The sequence below is a fragment of the Ornithorhynchus anatinus genome, chromosome 8, assembly GCF_004115215.2.
Source record: "Ornithorhynchus anatinus isolate Pmale09 chromosome 8, mOrnAna1.pri.v4, whole genome shotgun sequence".
NCBI classification, from domain to species: Eukaryota; Metazoa; Chordata; class Mammalia; order Monotremata; family Ornithorhynchidae; genus Ornithorhynchus; species Ornithorhynchus anatinus.
Window position 1 is genome coordinate 18,493,981 of NC_041735.1, and position 15,866 is coordinate 18,509,846.

At 43.1% G+C, this 15,866-nt stretch overlaps 1 protein-coding gene across 5 annotated transcripts in view; it reads right to left on the reverse strand.

The window, feature by feature from the left end:
* NKAIN4 (sodium/potassium transporting ATPase interacting 4) overlaps window positions 1–6,696 on the reverse strand; it is a 91,899-nt gene extending 85,203 nt beyond the window's left edge. For 3 of the 5 annotated variants that reach the window (XR_486207.3, XM_007668736.3, XM_007668734.3), the window contains exon 1: window positions 6,494–6,694. Coding sequence is in view for 4 of the 5 variants with exons in the window: in XM_007668736.3 (XP_007666926.1) it covers window positions 6,494–6,547 (54 nt within the window). In the remaining variant the exon portion in view is untranslated. Of the gene's footprint in view, window positions 1–6,493 lie in introns of all 5 variants that reach the window. The other 2 variants (XM_007668737.3, XM_029071016.2) reach the window with 2 other exon arrangements.
* Window positions 6,697–15,866: the final 9,170 nt, after the last annotated feature.

A 15,866-nucleotide genomic window follows, 5' to 3' on the forward strand; every position in this document is an offset into this window, starting at 1 on the left:
GAGTTTTACTGCACGGAAGGTGGCAGTGGTAAACTACTTCCGTATTTTTACCAAAAAAACTCTCTGGATACACCACCAGAACGATTGCGGATGGAGAGCGGGGCATTCTGGGAGAGATGTGTCCGTGGTATCGTTATGGGTCGGAAACGACTCGATGGCATAAGACAAGACAAGAAAGAATGCCCCAGTCCAAGAAAAAGTTCTATAGCACTGGGCCCTTCCATCCATAATGAAAGACTCGAGTTTCACTGTATCCCACATCTCCCAAGATGCCCATGTGTTTCGTCAGGGGATATGTTCTCAGAGCCTTTCTCCAAACCACATTTGACCAAGTTTCCATCGATTGAGAAGAGGAGGAGCCTCTGAAAGCCTTTTCTAAGTGCCCCTATTCCCCTTTCCCCTCCATTAGCAAAACCATTATTTGCAAGGAGCAAAAACGTTCTGTTACAGTAGTCATAAAGCTTTAGTGTTAATAATAATGGAAAACTGAGATCCTGACAGCCAGTTGCTTCCAGTTCTGGAGGGAAATGAACAAAAATGAGAAACCCACTGGAATAATCCCATTTCTTTCGCTTCTGACGGCTAGCATTGAGATCTTCCTGCCATACATTTTGCTGAATATGTAGTATTGAATTGCATTTTAGAAGTGACATCTTATAAGTGTTCCTGTCTGTTGCGAATTTTAATCACTGGTAATTGATCCCCATAACTATTAGGTTCTATCACCTGTGGGTAGCAAATACATTTCCTAGCCACATTATTTGGAAATAGAGCTCCCAATTATGGGGGTGCAGGAATGGGGGGGTGGGTCTTATGAAAGAAGATGGGACCTGAGTTTATTAATGCTAAAGAATGAAAGGGGATTGAAACCATTAGAGACATCATCCCACTGGCAAACAATTTTTAATCTTAGAAATATTTGTTGTCCCTCCAGACTATAACCTCCTTATGGGCAGGCAACATGTGTACCAACTCTGCTGTATTGTACTCTCCCAGGTGATTAGTACAGTGCTCTGTATACAGTAAATGTTCAATAAATACCACTGATGGATTGCGTATTTACGGTGCCTACAGGAGGCACTCAGTAAACACTTAATGATAGTAAGAATAGAAAATATTCAACCCAGTGTTCAACCGCTTGACTAAAAATTGGTAAAACCCTATAGAAACTTACGAAACTCCCTTCACCCTCCCACAAACTCTTGGCACAATTTGGCTGTGATTATCCCAGTGAAATGGAGAGTTGAGAATTCAGTTGAAGAAACCTGATATTGGTGGGGGTTAGGGAATTATTGACCTTGAATTATCCAGGTTGATGCTCTACATTGATTGAATTATCTGGAAAATTGCTTGGTTCTCCACTTCATGTTGCAGGCAAAATGTAAGTACAGTTATAAACACTAATCTGTACCTGAATAAGGACCTGGGGAACAGAGTACATAGCAGGTCAAGATCAGGGCTACGCAATAGATGAAAAGCAGTGGGGCCTAGCGGAAAGAGTATATGGATTAGAACCTTGTACTTTGTCAACCTCTTTCCTGCTATGTTCTTCAGTTTCTTCATCTGTAAAATGGCAATTAAATATCTGTTCTCTTTTCACCTTATACTGTGGGACCAAGACTGTGTTTGATGTGGCTGTATTGCATCTACCCTAGCATTTCGCATAGTGTTTGGCACATAGAAAGTGCTTAATAAGTATTATTATTGTCAAGGTTATGTTATTATTGAGTAGTAGTATGGCCTGGTAGAAGAGTACAGGCCTGGGAGTCAGAGGACCTGAATTCTAATCCCAGCTCTCCCACTTGTTTACTATATAAACTTGGGCAAGTCACTTAACTTCTCTGTGTCTCAGTTTATCTCATCTGTAAAATGATTAAAACTCTGAGTCCCATGTAGGACATGTCCAATCTGATTACCTTGTTCTAGCCCAGTACTCAGTACAGTCCCTAAGACACAGTAAACACTGACCAAATACCAGTTAGAGAAAAAAAGTGTGTTGAGTGCCAAGAGCAGGGGCTGGATTGAGGCTGGCCTGTAAAGTACCACTAAAGGATTTGGGAGCAGAATCGGGGCAGGGATATTTGAGGAGTGGATGTTCCCTTACTTCCACCACAGTGCTTCCTGTCTACTTCCAAATATTTTCTTGACTCAAGCCAGCTAATGAGGCCGTTAGTGATGCAGCACCCAAAGCAGGGACCCACCTCTCTCAGCCCTGTTTGAGAAAACAAATTGAATGATCTCGTCCCTAAACTTCTATTTAATGCCTACAAAGTTGTACTGGCTTCTATGGTTCCATATGAGAGAAATGAATCTAATTTCTAAAGCAGTTTCATTCCTTATTCATTCATTCAATCAATCTTATTTATTGAGGGCTTACAGAGTGCAGAGCACTATACTAAGCACTTGGGAGAGTACAATATCTGCACACCATACTTAAATGGCAAAACAGGACCACCTGTGAGGTTCTTGAATACCGGCAATTGACCAACAGAGAAGGGATGGCCACACCTCCACTTGGCTTGACCCTGCAGGACAAATGAGAAGAATGGATGGTGGCATGATCCCTAACAGTTGCAGTGTGGTGAACTGAACAAAAAAAGGCACAGGCAAGTAAGGAAGAGAGAACACACATTCTAAAGACATGGTGAAGCATAGCCTCATACACTGTGGTACAGCAGCATACTGATAGAAGACATCGGCCACAGAAGGCCACACCAGAAGAAAACTCTGATATGTGGGAATTGGGAGAAAGCTTCTAGTCTAGTCCAAGATCGGAGATTTTGGAAGGTTTGAGAGATCCACAGCTGATTAGAAAATGAAGGATGGAGCTGCAAATGACTAAAACAACACTGTTTCCACTTAGAATAGTGAAAGGAAGGGGTTCTGGTACAAGATTCCAATCCAAGACACTGCTGGTCTAAGTACATGGCACTGAGAAATGAGGGAAGACAAGGCCTCAAAATACAGCTTCATAATTTTGTGATTCCAAAATGGTGTCCAGTCGTAGTTTTGAGGGAAAGAGACCCAGTGTTGCCCCAGCTTTCCGCCTATCCTCAGCCCTATATCCTGCTCTCTGACACTCAAATCTGTTCAAGCTGGTGGGTCTGGTGTGTGTGCATGCATGTGCACCCCAGTTGGGATGAGCAAAAAATTTGGAGTCCTGTCCTGCCACCTAAAAGTTGTCTAGTGGACTTTTTTGAAGTCTTAGTTTTCAGGCAGAGGGGCAATAAAAGGCACAACACTGGAGGCTGCTTTTTCTTTTTTTTAAATAGCATTCGTTAAGCATGTACTGCATTTCAGGAACCGTACTAAATGCTGGGGTAGATGCAAGCTGATCAGGTTGGACACAGTCCATGCCTCACAAGGGACTCACAGTATAAATCCCCATTTTGCAGACATAGTATCTGAAGCACAGAGAATTGAAGTGATTTGCCCAAAGTCATCCAGATCCTTCTGGCTCCCAGGCCCATGCTCTATTCCCTAGGCTGTGCTGCGACTCCCTTTTTTCCTTCCCATAGGGCAAGACATATTTTCAGGATGCTGTCTCCTGAAAGTGTCTGGGATGGAAGACTTCAGGCATGATATTCCACTTGAGAGAAGCAGCATGGCCTAGAGGATAGAGCACGGGCCTGGGAGTCAGAAGAACCTGGGTCCTAATCCCAACTCCACCACTTGTCTGCTGCCTGATCTTGGGCAAATCATTTAGCTTTTCTATGCCTCAGTTACCTCATCTGTAAAAGGGGGATAGAGACTGTGAGCCCCATGTAGGACATGGACTGTGTCCAACCTTATTTGTTTGTATCTATCTAAATTTGATGAGAGATTGGATGGATAGGAATGGGACGTATGAGGACAGAGATCATCAGTAGCTTGAAAAATCATTAGAATTTTTTATTACAATTCTTACATCCCCATGCCTTTCTTTCACTAAAGCTCTGGGCTCTCAGTCCTGGCTTGACCTGGGGGGATAATTTGTATAAGAGCATTATGTACCTAGGTTCCCACTAAGAAACCTCAGAGTGTCTCCCAGTAAAACTGAAAGCTAGAAGGGAGATTCAAATAATTCAGTACTGGTACTGCCAGCAAGTCTTGTGGTTGTGAGGTTGTGGGTTTTGGCGGGAGGGTTTTAATGTCATTACCTAGAATAGATCAGTACCCAGTAATGCTGGTTGCTTACTTTCAGACTTTATAGGTCTCATAATAAGAAAAGCACTGAAAGTTGATTATGAAAGATGATACACTTTTAACTGAATGTTACCCTTTGGGTCTAAAAGATTTTGACCCACTCTTAGAATTTTCTTCCCTGTCCCTCTCATTTTCTCATCTCTCCAATTTAATGAGGCAAGCAGCCTGGGAAATCTCCATGGTCATTGGCATCCAGGCTGGCTTTAGAATAGGCAAATCTTGCTCTATTCTTTGAGGAGGAGGGTCCTAAAGAAGAAATGCTTTAAGCTCTTTGTCCTGTAGCTTGGTAACCAGAAAACTCTCACGCTTGTCTGCTGAAAAAAAAAAGAAAAAGAAAGAAAGAAAAGAAAACCCCAGTGCTCCCCATACAGTTGTTAGTGTTCAGAACCCTAGCTTCAACCGAAGGCAGGATGATGAACTGGGGAATTTAACTGACATACAGCAATTATCTACTAGAACAATAACCCATTCAAAGGCCGTGCTGCTACATTTCAGTCTTCAGTAAGCATGGCAAGAAACAAGGGCTAAAAGCAACCCAACATCACCAAGACCATCCCAGAGATGATGAAAAGGCAATGCAGAAGGAGCAAGTAAAAGCAAGGCAACAACATCTCACCACTCACTTGAATGAGTATTTATTCCCTCTTTGAACATTTGATAACTTTGTATTGTCTCATTCACGGTCCAGTGGCCTGAGCCTTCCAAAATCAGCAGCGACTATATTTAAACAGGACATTTTGGAAAGAGCTGCTTATAGTCTTCAGTTTTCTGAGATCAGATTTTTCTCTCCCCGTTTTTGCTCTATCCGCTGCTTCTTCCAAATGCTGGCTTCTTCCTAACTATAAACTTCAGGGCAGCCTGGACAACAACTGTACGTACGATCGTTCGTAGTAAGACTTCACTTCGAAACTTCAAATGTTGTCCCTCTCTCTCCCCCTAGCAATAGAGCTCTAGTTAAACAACAGCAGCAGCTCAAAACCTCTCCAAAAAATTCAGATTTAAAGGAAATAGAGGACGGGCATTTCCTTTTTAAGAGCAGAGAAACCCCGGAGCCTATTAGCAATTGATAAGCAGGGGAACCACCAGATACAAACTCGTTGGGGTAATGATAAAACAGCCAGACCTTTGTTTATCCCTCTTCTCTAGGGATATACGGACAAGACACTGCCCGTCGAACTTAGGAAAACAGTATCACCAAGTGAAAGAAGGAACTCCTGGTTGCTCTGAAAGGGCAATTTATCCGGGGGGGTGTTTTGAGGAACACACAGAAAGACTAGTCTGTTGTGCTGCACAAAAGAACCTCATGAAGCATGGTAATGAAGCCACACACAATGCCATCTAGCAGAGAGAAAGAAAATCCGGCTAAGTCTTGGTACGGCCCGAAATCTCTGATACTTTAAATAGACAAGAACAGGTAACCCAGTCCGCATCGGTTGTCAGCCTTACTGGGGGACAGGGAAGTTTGAACGAGGATCAGTTCCCGATTTTCAGCTTTGGGGTTGATCGTGGTATCATGGTTCCCCATACAAAGATTATCCTGTTAAAAGGGTCAGGACGGTGCCGCAGCCGCCGACTGTTCTTTAAACCGCTTCTTGTCGGAGAGTGTGTAGGGAGAATTTTTTTAAAAAAAGCCAAAAGCACGGAACTGCCTATTAACCCTCAGCTAAAAGGACAGAGCCTCGAGACTTGTGGAGTTATTTTCGGACTTTTCTTGGATGCAGTCAAAGCCTGAAAGTTACCAGGCGTCGAATCCAGGTGAATAAGACACACCACGCACCCTCCCCAAAACACTGAGAAGGAGCGGGGGAGACCCCTTCTGTCCCCAGGAAAGCTCCCAATTCCTGAATGGGGAGGGTGCGGCCGTGGTTCTCCTCTCCAGCAGGAGGGTCCCCCCGTTATTCCGCTGGGAGGTGGGAAACCTTTGTTCGGGAGCTGGGCTTCCCGGCCTGACTTTCTCCCTAAATGTGAACCCCACGTGGGACGATCTGATCACCCTGGATCTACCCCCGCGCTTAGAACAGTGCTCAGCACATAGTAAGCGCTTAACAAATACCATCATCATCATAATCGTTAATGATCATTCTTCTTCTCCTTTCCAGCCCCCACCGCTCCACCTTCCCTCTCCCTCTTCCAGCCTTTCGGGACACCTCGCCTTTCCCTCCTTCCCGGGACCTCGTGGGGAGCCCCCTCCCCGGAGTCGGGAGCAGGGATGGGGGGAAAGTTGGGGCCAGGGTTTGGGGAGGGACTAGAGGGGCAGGACCGGCCGGGCTCGCGTCAAGGGAGAGGATGGAGAGGCGAGGCTACTTACGAGCTGTAAAGTGCAGAGGAAGATGAGCGTGCAGCGCCCAGTACAGCATCCCATTCTCCTGGCTTGCAGAGGGGCCCGAAGCCCCCTCCCCCGGCCCCCCCGGCCTCACAGGTCCAGTGGCCGGACCATGCCCCCTCCGAGGACTCGGCCACCTCGGGGGCCCGGCTCTCCTCGCCCACGGAGGCCAAATAGCAGCTGCTTGGGGCTGGGCCGGGGGGGGGGGGGGGGGCGGTGGGAGACCCGCCCCCCTCCAGGGTGGGTGGGTGGGTGGGCAGGCAGAAGAAGAGGGCGAGTCTTAAAAGGGCGATGCTACAGAGAGACGCTGTGCGCTCCCGTTGGGGAAGCGTCGATGACTGCCAAAAGTGTCCCCGAGGAGCCAAGACTGGAGGATGCTAATTCAGGTCCACGTGGTCACCTCCCTCCTTTCCCAATCATCCTTCTGGCTCCACATTTACTGCAGGTCCCCCCTCTCTCCTCAAGTCCCCCTTTCATCCATTTATTCATTCGGTCGCATTTACTGAGCGCTTACTGGGTGCAGAGCGCTGTACTGAGTACGATTAGGCAGCAGAGACCATCCCTATCCCACAATAATAACAATGTTGGTATTTGTTAAGCCCTTACTATGTGCAGACCACCATTCCAAGCGCTGGGGGAGATACGGGGTAATCAGGTTGTCCCACGTGAGGCTCACGGTCTTCCTCCCCATTTTACAGATGAGATAACTGAGGCACAGAGAAGTTAAGTGACTTGCCCACTGTCACAGAGCTGACAAGTGGCGGAACGGGGATTCGAACCCATGACCTCTGACTCCCAAGCCCGGGTTCTTTCCACTGAGCCACGATAGGCTCACGGTCTAGAAGCGGGGAGACAGATAACAAAAGAAAACAAGTAGACAGGCATCAATAGCATCAAGATAGATAAATAGAATTATAGATATGGACACATCATTAATAAAATAAATAGAATAATCTTGTTTTCATTCCAGTGACTTCAATCTTATTCACTGAGCCCTTACAGTGCACAGAGCACTGTACTAAGCGCTTTCTTAGGTGCCTCCCATCTGCATGAGAAGCAGCATGGCTTAGTGGAAAGAGCAAGGGCTTGAGATTCAGAGGTCGTGGGTTCTAATCCCAACTCCGCCACTTGTCAGCTGTGTGACCTTGGGCAAGTCACTCAACTTCTCTGTGCCTCAGTTACCTCATCTGTAAAGTGGGGATTAAGACTGTGAACCCCACGTGGGACAACCTGATTACCTGGTGTCTACCCCAGTGCTTAGAACAGTGCTTGGCACATAATAAGTGCTTAACAAACACCATCATTATTATTATGGCAGGACCTATTCTCCATTCTAGTTTCCCCCAGGAGTTGCAGTTAAAGTCACAGGAATGTGGATGTAGGCATTTGGAGCTAAATGATTAGTAATCTTTGATGCTATGTCCTTGGCTTAAACTATTTTTTTCAAATGGGACTGTGTTATATTTTGCTACCCTGATCCTTGGGACCAAGTTGATACTAAAAGCCCAGCTCAACTTGGTGTAGTTGCAAAAATAAGTCTTCCTACCGGTTAGTCTTAGACCCTAAATGCTCATCAATTAGGGAAACACTTATCGGAGGAGGAAATGAAGGAGACAAACTTGTGGGCTTAATTTTCAAAGTCATCGTTCCAACTTGCCAGTTTTTAATGTGAACACTGTGGTAATTGACTCTATGCCGATGCCTAGAAGAATGCACAAGACCAAAATACTTCTGTGGTGGAACTACTGTTTAGCAGAACAATTTATTGGCCATCTGAGGACAGATTATAGGGAGAAAGTGCACATACACCATTGTTCATTCATTCATTCAATAGTATTTATTGAGCGCTTACTATGTGCAGAGCACTGTACTAAGCGCTTGGGATGTACAAATCGGGAACAGGGAACAGATAACAGACAAATCAGTAACAGATAACAGATTAACATACCAGAGATGAAATGAGTTGTTCTTATTAGATTTGGTGTGCTGGCATTTTGTCATAAGATCTGTGTATGAAGAGCACTTAGCTCATCTGAAAGATGCTAAAGTTAGGTGGACAATTAGAGGCCTAAGTATTGGGTGATTTGGGTGCAATATGTATTAACATTATCACCAGCTAAACCAAGGGCTCTGTCTCATGTTTTTGTTTTTATCTTCCATGCTACCCTATGGGAATATATTCTAAGATCCTCATTCTCATCCCCTCTATCTACCCAATAACTTCAAATCCCAAGCGTACATACCAATCAATATTATGGAATGGGTAACATCTCATGAATCGCTTTTCTCTTCCATTCTGTTTCACAAAACTCCTATCACTATCTAGGTCTGCTAGGGCAAGTTATGTTTTTGGAAAAAAATTCTTTAGAGAATAACATTAATCTCACCTGATTTTGCTTGGGGCAAATCAAACTTTAAGCATCAAGTTAATATTAGCAAGAATTGCCTCTCGCAGGCAAGACTAATGTTTCTGGAGCTGTATGTTTCAGTTCTAACTCTAATCTCTCCCTAAGTCCTCTGAAATCAGTACAATGATCTGATTGGTAGGTAGTGCTTCAGGTCTTTTCAGCCCCAAATTCCACTCCCTATCCTTTGGTCACTTTGGGGAGATTGGGGCATCCTGAGTCAGGCAGATTGGACACAAGTTGAGAGAAGAAGCTGTCAAAATGGTGAATTCGCAGCGGAATCAAGACATCCCTACTAGTGTGTAATCTCAGAGCCAGTAATGATGTCTGTATAGACTAAAGCAAATGGCTTTCTGACAAGCAAGAAATATCATGATAAATTGTGCTCTTTGTCAGTCCTACTTTGGTTTGAAATGGAAAATGAAACTGGAATTGGTTGCACAGTGAAGTTGTGGGTTTAGTAATTTTTTTATGAAAAGGAATATTCACTTTATCCTTTGCAGACTTGGCAATTTTGTTGTCTGTTGCATGATTCTCACATTCACTCCATCATCAGCTTAAAATTCTGCAAGAGGTACGTTCCCAATTTTTTTCTTGTAGAAATGTGGGTCAAAAACACACCCAGTGACATTTCAAGTCATATTAATCAGTTTGAACAATTCTAGACAAGCATTGTTAAGAGTTATAAGCACCTTAATAAGTTTACATTAAAAGCAGAATGAGCTAGACACAAATAACAGTGAGCAAAAGATGCAGACTTGGCCTTCTAGGAGCTCATTGTCCAATCTCCTCTATTGTACTGGTTGACTTGGAATGGCTATGAAACCAGCTTATCTGCAGGAGCACCAGTTCAAACACTCCACTGTGTGCAAACGTTGTCATCTTTGAGAAGTGGAGCCTGGTCGATGTTCCAGAAAAACACCTGCTACTATTTTATACAAAACATACAGAGTTCTTAAAGAAATATGAGAGTGATATGGAATAGCAGGCCTGCGTGTTTATACATCCATTACATGTTATTAAATGTCCATAGAGGAAAACAAACATATATTACCCCTGGATTTCTGGCAACACCCCAGAAGCACCACTGGAACAACAGGAACCTCCTTCTGCCTCCACGAAGGCAAATCAAGAGTGGATGATGCTAGTAGTCATAATGAAATGTATTAAGTGCTTACTGTGTGCAGAGCACTGCACTAAATGCTAGGAGAAAATACATAGGTAAGAATTACACAACCATAGTCTCTGTCCCTCAAGAGGCTAATCATCTGAAAGTTGAAGTGAAGAGAAGGGATTGGACACTTCCAACTAACAGATACTTTGCAGATGTCTGCAGAGTATCTTCCAGGCAACCTCTGTTTCTGTGAGAACAGTAAGAGGATGCCAGGGCTGGTCTGATTAGATTGAAATTGAGATCAAAGTGTTTTTTCAGTGATGCACGGAAAGAATCATCCATCAGTGGTTAATATTGAGAGCTTCCTGTGTGCAGAGCACTGTACTAGCTGCTTGGGGGAATGTGATAAAATAGATTTGGTAGGCATGTTCCCTGCCCACCAAGAGCTTAAAGTCTACAAGGAAGCTTACAGTCATATACTTTGCAGTGACCCATGAATCTGACAAGAGAGGTATCTATCAAAGTTTATAGAGCAGCATGAAGTGCATATTAAGTAGCATGTGTGACAACAGGTGAGTAGCCAAGGCTGATGAAATTCAAGACTAAGTTTATCACTAACCTATGAATTCTATTAATCCTTGAATAATAATACTGTGATTTTTTTAAGTACTTACTATGTGCCACATACTGTATTTAGCACTGGGGTAGCCAAATGAATCTTCACAAACCAGCCAAACTCCTCCTCCATCACGGACAAGGAAGGAATCCTAAACAGGTTAGTAGCAGCATTTTAATGATTTTCTAATGACACCTTCCAAAACTGAGCATGCAGCACTGACAGTTGAAAATTTGACAACTTATGAAGATATGAATCAGTGGTGTTTACTGAGCGCTCACAAAGTGCAGAACAATGTGCCAGGTGCTTGAGAGAGCACAACAGAATTAGCAGGCACATTCCCTGCCCATAACGAGCTGGCCCTTGCTTCAACTTTTGAAGATGTCAATCAATCAATGGTATTTATTTAGCACTTATTGTGGGCAGAGCCCTGTAACATTTCAGAGGGTACAAACAACAAAGCAGAGTTGGGAGGCACATTCACTGCCCACAACGAGTTTACAGTCTAGAGGACTGAAATCCCTGCACCACTATAATTGGTGTAAGGATGGATTTTGAAGCCCTAGGATTTAATGGTATAACTGTTTAAATGTAAAATGTGGGGAGAGGATAGAGTGCTTAGCATTCCTCTTGCTCAGGCTTCTTAACATATGGAACATCAAGAAAATCTAGAATTTCAAAAGGCTCCACCATAAGTATCAGCTTCAAGAAAAAGAGAAAGTTTTCTGCAGAAATTATAGGCATCTCGCTATTATTGCAAGAAAAATATTGACGATGATGCCCTCGCAACAGCTTCAGCATAGCACACTAGACATAATCTTTTGTATATGTTATATACTGGAGAAGAGCAGAGAACAGCATCAAAATCTCTACCTCGTGAACATAGAGTTTTAAAGATATTTCGTTTCTTCAGAAGGCCTGGGTTATGGCAGCTACTAAACAAGTTTTATTGCACTGAGAATTTTATCAAGATCTTAAGGCAATTCCATGATGATATGGTTAACCCCGTCAGAGTTGAATGCTGTTCTATCCTTTCTTCTTCACTAACTTTGTAAAGCTGGGTTGTGTAAGAGGTCCAGTCATATTCATCCTTTTCTACCCAATCTTAACAAGAAAGATGAAAGCTGCTAAATCCAGTTCACCTATAATGTGTGGCTTGCATTCTTGCAAAATCCCACATTAAGGAGTATATTCACATACACATGTCTTCAGATACTAAAGCATGCTGTACCTAAAAAGGTTGGGGGTGTCCAATGAACATGCCTTGATTCCCTAAAAATGTTCTAGCCAAAATATGTAGTGAAAACATGCATTATGGTAGAATTGAGGGCCTTAAATATGTTTTCAGTCCTCCAGGAAACTTTTCCAACTAAACAGAATATAAGCATCATAGTCCTTGAATCAGTCAAAAAAGAAGAGCTGCTCTAAATTATTACAATCTGCTTGAGGGTAGGGATCGTGTTCACCAAGTCTATTGCATTATACTCTCCCAAGCACTTAATACAGTGCTCTGAACATATTAAATACTCAATATATACCCCCGATTGATGTTATGCTTTGCAGGACTGGTAAAGTTTTGGCCTAACAATTGGTCTGAAGGAGATTTTACATACGAGTCTGTAACTGTACATCCAAAAGTTTCATTAGTGATATAAAGTTAGATACTTAACTATGAATTTGTCCATATAAAATAATATACTTCTAGATGTCTGGAACCCTGGTAGACATGAGGCAATCACTGATGAACCAGTTTGGACCTTGTTTCTATAGCTTGTTTGAGCAAGGTTGATAACAGATCAGTGCAGTGACTTAACAACGCCTGGGCCCTGGACAAGAATTGTGCATATCTGAGAGCCCATGTGGAGACCTGTCCCAAGAGTTCATAAGGCTCTGTTTAATATTTGGAAAGTGTTTGAGCATCATAAAGCCAAAGGATTAAAGATAAAACACACCAAATCACAAAAATTGGCACAGGGTGACAATTAGGAAAAAAAGAGGAAGCACTAAAAATCAAAGGTATTTATTTAGCTCTCGCTGTATGGAGAACACTGTACTAAGGACGTGGGAGAGAACAATACAAAACAGTGGTAGATGAGTTCCCTGACCACAACAAGCTAGAAAAAAAGTAGTCAGATTATGAAAAAAGAGTTAGGAAGAGAATGAAGGTACCATTTATAGTTCAATGACTATCACAGTGCCATACTACAAACTCCAGTCTACTGATACTTACTGCGAGCTGATTTAGCACTGCTAGGTCACTGGTAAATAAGGGAAAGTTTGGTAAAACACTTGAGGACTGATAAATGTTTGTACCTGCAAGCCTGCAATAAATCAAAAATACATAACAAGAAAAGTCAGATATTGACTGCAAGCTTAGCCCTGACACCATATATTTGACCCAAAGAAGCCCCCTTTAAGTGAACTGCTGAAAAAAAAAGGATTGGGGCAGCAAATTCCCATTGACTTCAAATGGGGAAATATTGATTTACCCGACCTTTTTATGGCATTCATTCTGACACACCAGCTACTGTTTACTTGAAGAATGAAATGCATTTTATCCCAGAAAAAGGACTAAAAACTATCAAAGGTGGAACTCATACTGCTCATAGGAGTGGAAGATGTGGAGATTTAGTTTTAGGAAAATTTTAATTTTTTTTCCTAACAAGCCAGAGGATAAATAATTGTGGAGGCTCAAGGTTAAAAAAAAGAACAGTATCACTCTACCAGTCCCTCCTCTGAACCAGTTCACCCACTCCCCCATCCTTTAATGTAAAATGATGCTGCAGGATAACAGGAAGGGATTGGTGTAACTGTGCTTTAGGTTAAATTCAAATTCACTGCTATCAGCTGGGAAACGCCTGCAGAAGGTCAGTTCACAGCTGTGCCTGGAAGTGCTTTGCCTCTATAAAAATATTTCAATTTTCCTGCACTCTAAGTGCTTTGGAAACTGCCTGGCGCACAAATATTTTCAAATGAAATTGGGAGGTTATTTCCAAATATTAACAAACCCTCTGGGAAAACAAATGATAACCTCCAGCTTTCCATAAAGGGTGACAGTTGGGTTTCATTCTTGCCTAGATAAAAGGAGTGGCACTACAAGTGGGTCACTGATTCTGTTTTTCCACTGAAACTAAACAACAGTGAAACTAGAGTTTACCACAAAAAAAGGAAAAAAGGATAAACATACTCTCTGAACTGCTGAACATGGTCCCCAGAAAGTCAGTTTCATCTCTGTGTGGTCATTTCAGTTCTAGGAGAAAAAGTCTGTCCTCCCCAGAGGATATTTGGAATTCTCTCCAACTTTAAAATGAACGTTATCTAAGCTAATTTCACTGGCAACACGGGAGGGGGGGTGGTTGAGAAAATCCCGCTGACTGACTTTTCAAACCTGACCTTGCAGCTGTTCATTGTCCAGATCTCCTTTTCAACTGAATGTGAGACCTGTGTGCTAAAGAATCACCACAACAGGATTTAAGTTGGACAATCTTCAAATCATGGGTCTGGGAACTGGGGAGTACTATCCCACTTTGTATTTGTCTGCCCTTGTTTTGACATCAGTTTTGAGGATTTTCCAAATCAAAATCCTTAAATTCCAGAGAGAAATGCTGAGAACTCCAGTTTTCCCTTGTGTTTCATGGCTGATATATATATATATGCATATATATATGTAATGATAATGATGGTATTTGTTAAGCGCTTACTATTTGCCAAGCACTCTTTTAAGAGCTGGGGTAGATACAAGGTAATCAGGTTGTCTCATGCGGGGCTCACAGTTTTAATCCCCATTTTACAGATGAGGTAACTGAGGCATAGAGAATAATAATAATGTTGGTATTTGTTAAGCACTTACTATGTGCAAAGCACTGTTCTAAACCCTGGAGGGGGGTACAAGGTGATCAGGTTGAACCACCTGGGGCTCACAGTCTTCATCCCCATTTTACAGATGAGGTATCGGAGGCCCAGAGAAGTTAAGTGACTTGCCCAAAGTCACACAGCTGACAAGTGGTGGAGCCGGGATTAGAACCCATGACCTCTGACTCCCAAGCCTGTGCTCTTTCCACTGAGCCCTGCTGCTTCTCTATAATAATGTTGGTATTTGTTGAGTGCTTACTATGTGCCAAGCACTGTTCGCGGCGCTGGGATAGTTACAAGGTTATTAGGTTGTCCCACTTGGGGAGCCCCATTTTACAGATGAGGTAACTGAGGCACCGAGAAATGAAGTGACTTGCCCAAGGTCACACAGCTGTCAGGTGACGGAGGCGGGATTAGAACCCACGACCTCTGACTCCCCAGCCCGTGCTCCTTCCACTAAGCCACGCTGAAGTGACTTGCCCAAAGTTACACAGCTGACGAGTGCCAGAGTCGGAATTAGAACCCACAACCTCTGACTCTCAAGCCCATGGTCTTTCCACTAAGCCTCGCTGCTCCTCAGCTTGTGTGTATATATACACACAAATGAATGTATTTCCATGTTTGACAGTTTGGAATCTATCAAAAAAGAAGCAGAAGGGTCTGCCTAGAGAGCTCTTTCCTCCTGTCATGCAAAGGGGAAACAGATGTCAAAAAGGTGTAGTTTCCTATCAAGAATGGCAAATGAGCTTCGGTCTTGAAGTACCTCAAAAGGATACTCCTACAACAAAAAATTACACCGACAAAGTGCCTTGAGGAGCCCCTGGGAGTTGTATTTTTATCTGATTTACACAGTCTATAGAGTCTTTCGGGCTGGCTTGGGGCAGAAAAGTGTTTGATGTGGTTAGCACTTGGATGAGGATGGTCCCTCAAAGAGGAAAATCCTTTGTTCTCTCTAAAGATGCCTTTTGTAATGATCAACAAGTTAAAACGGTCTGCAGTGCCTAAATGAGGAGTCTATCCTCTAGCTACCTCGAGCATCTCCTCTTGTGTATGGAGGGGAGGCTAGAATTGAATGTGTGAGTCTACACAAAGCAAAACTGACTCCTATTTGGAAAAAAAAAATAGGCAAACATCTTTAACCACATGTTGTGGTACAAATGGACACCGCATCATTTTTAAGGAAAGGAACATTGCAACTTGTTCTTGTGTCATAATTTTCTGGATTGACTTAAAGTGATTGCTTGCAGCTGTACAGAGTTTTGTTGCTCTGAGATGACATCCTCCTGTGTTTCTCCTATTGACCCAGGAGCTCCTTGATGGACAGCTGCTACCTAAAGACACCGGTAGTCCGCTATGGTCAGCTTGATTTCA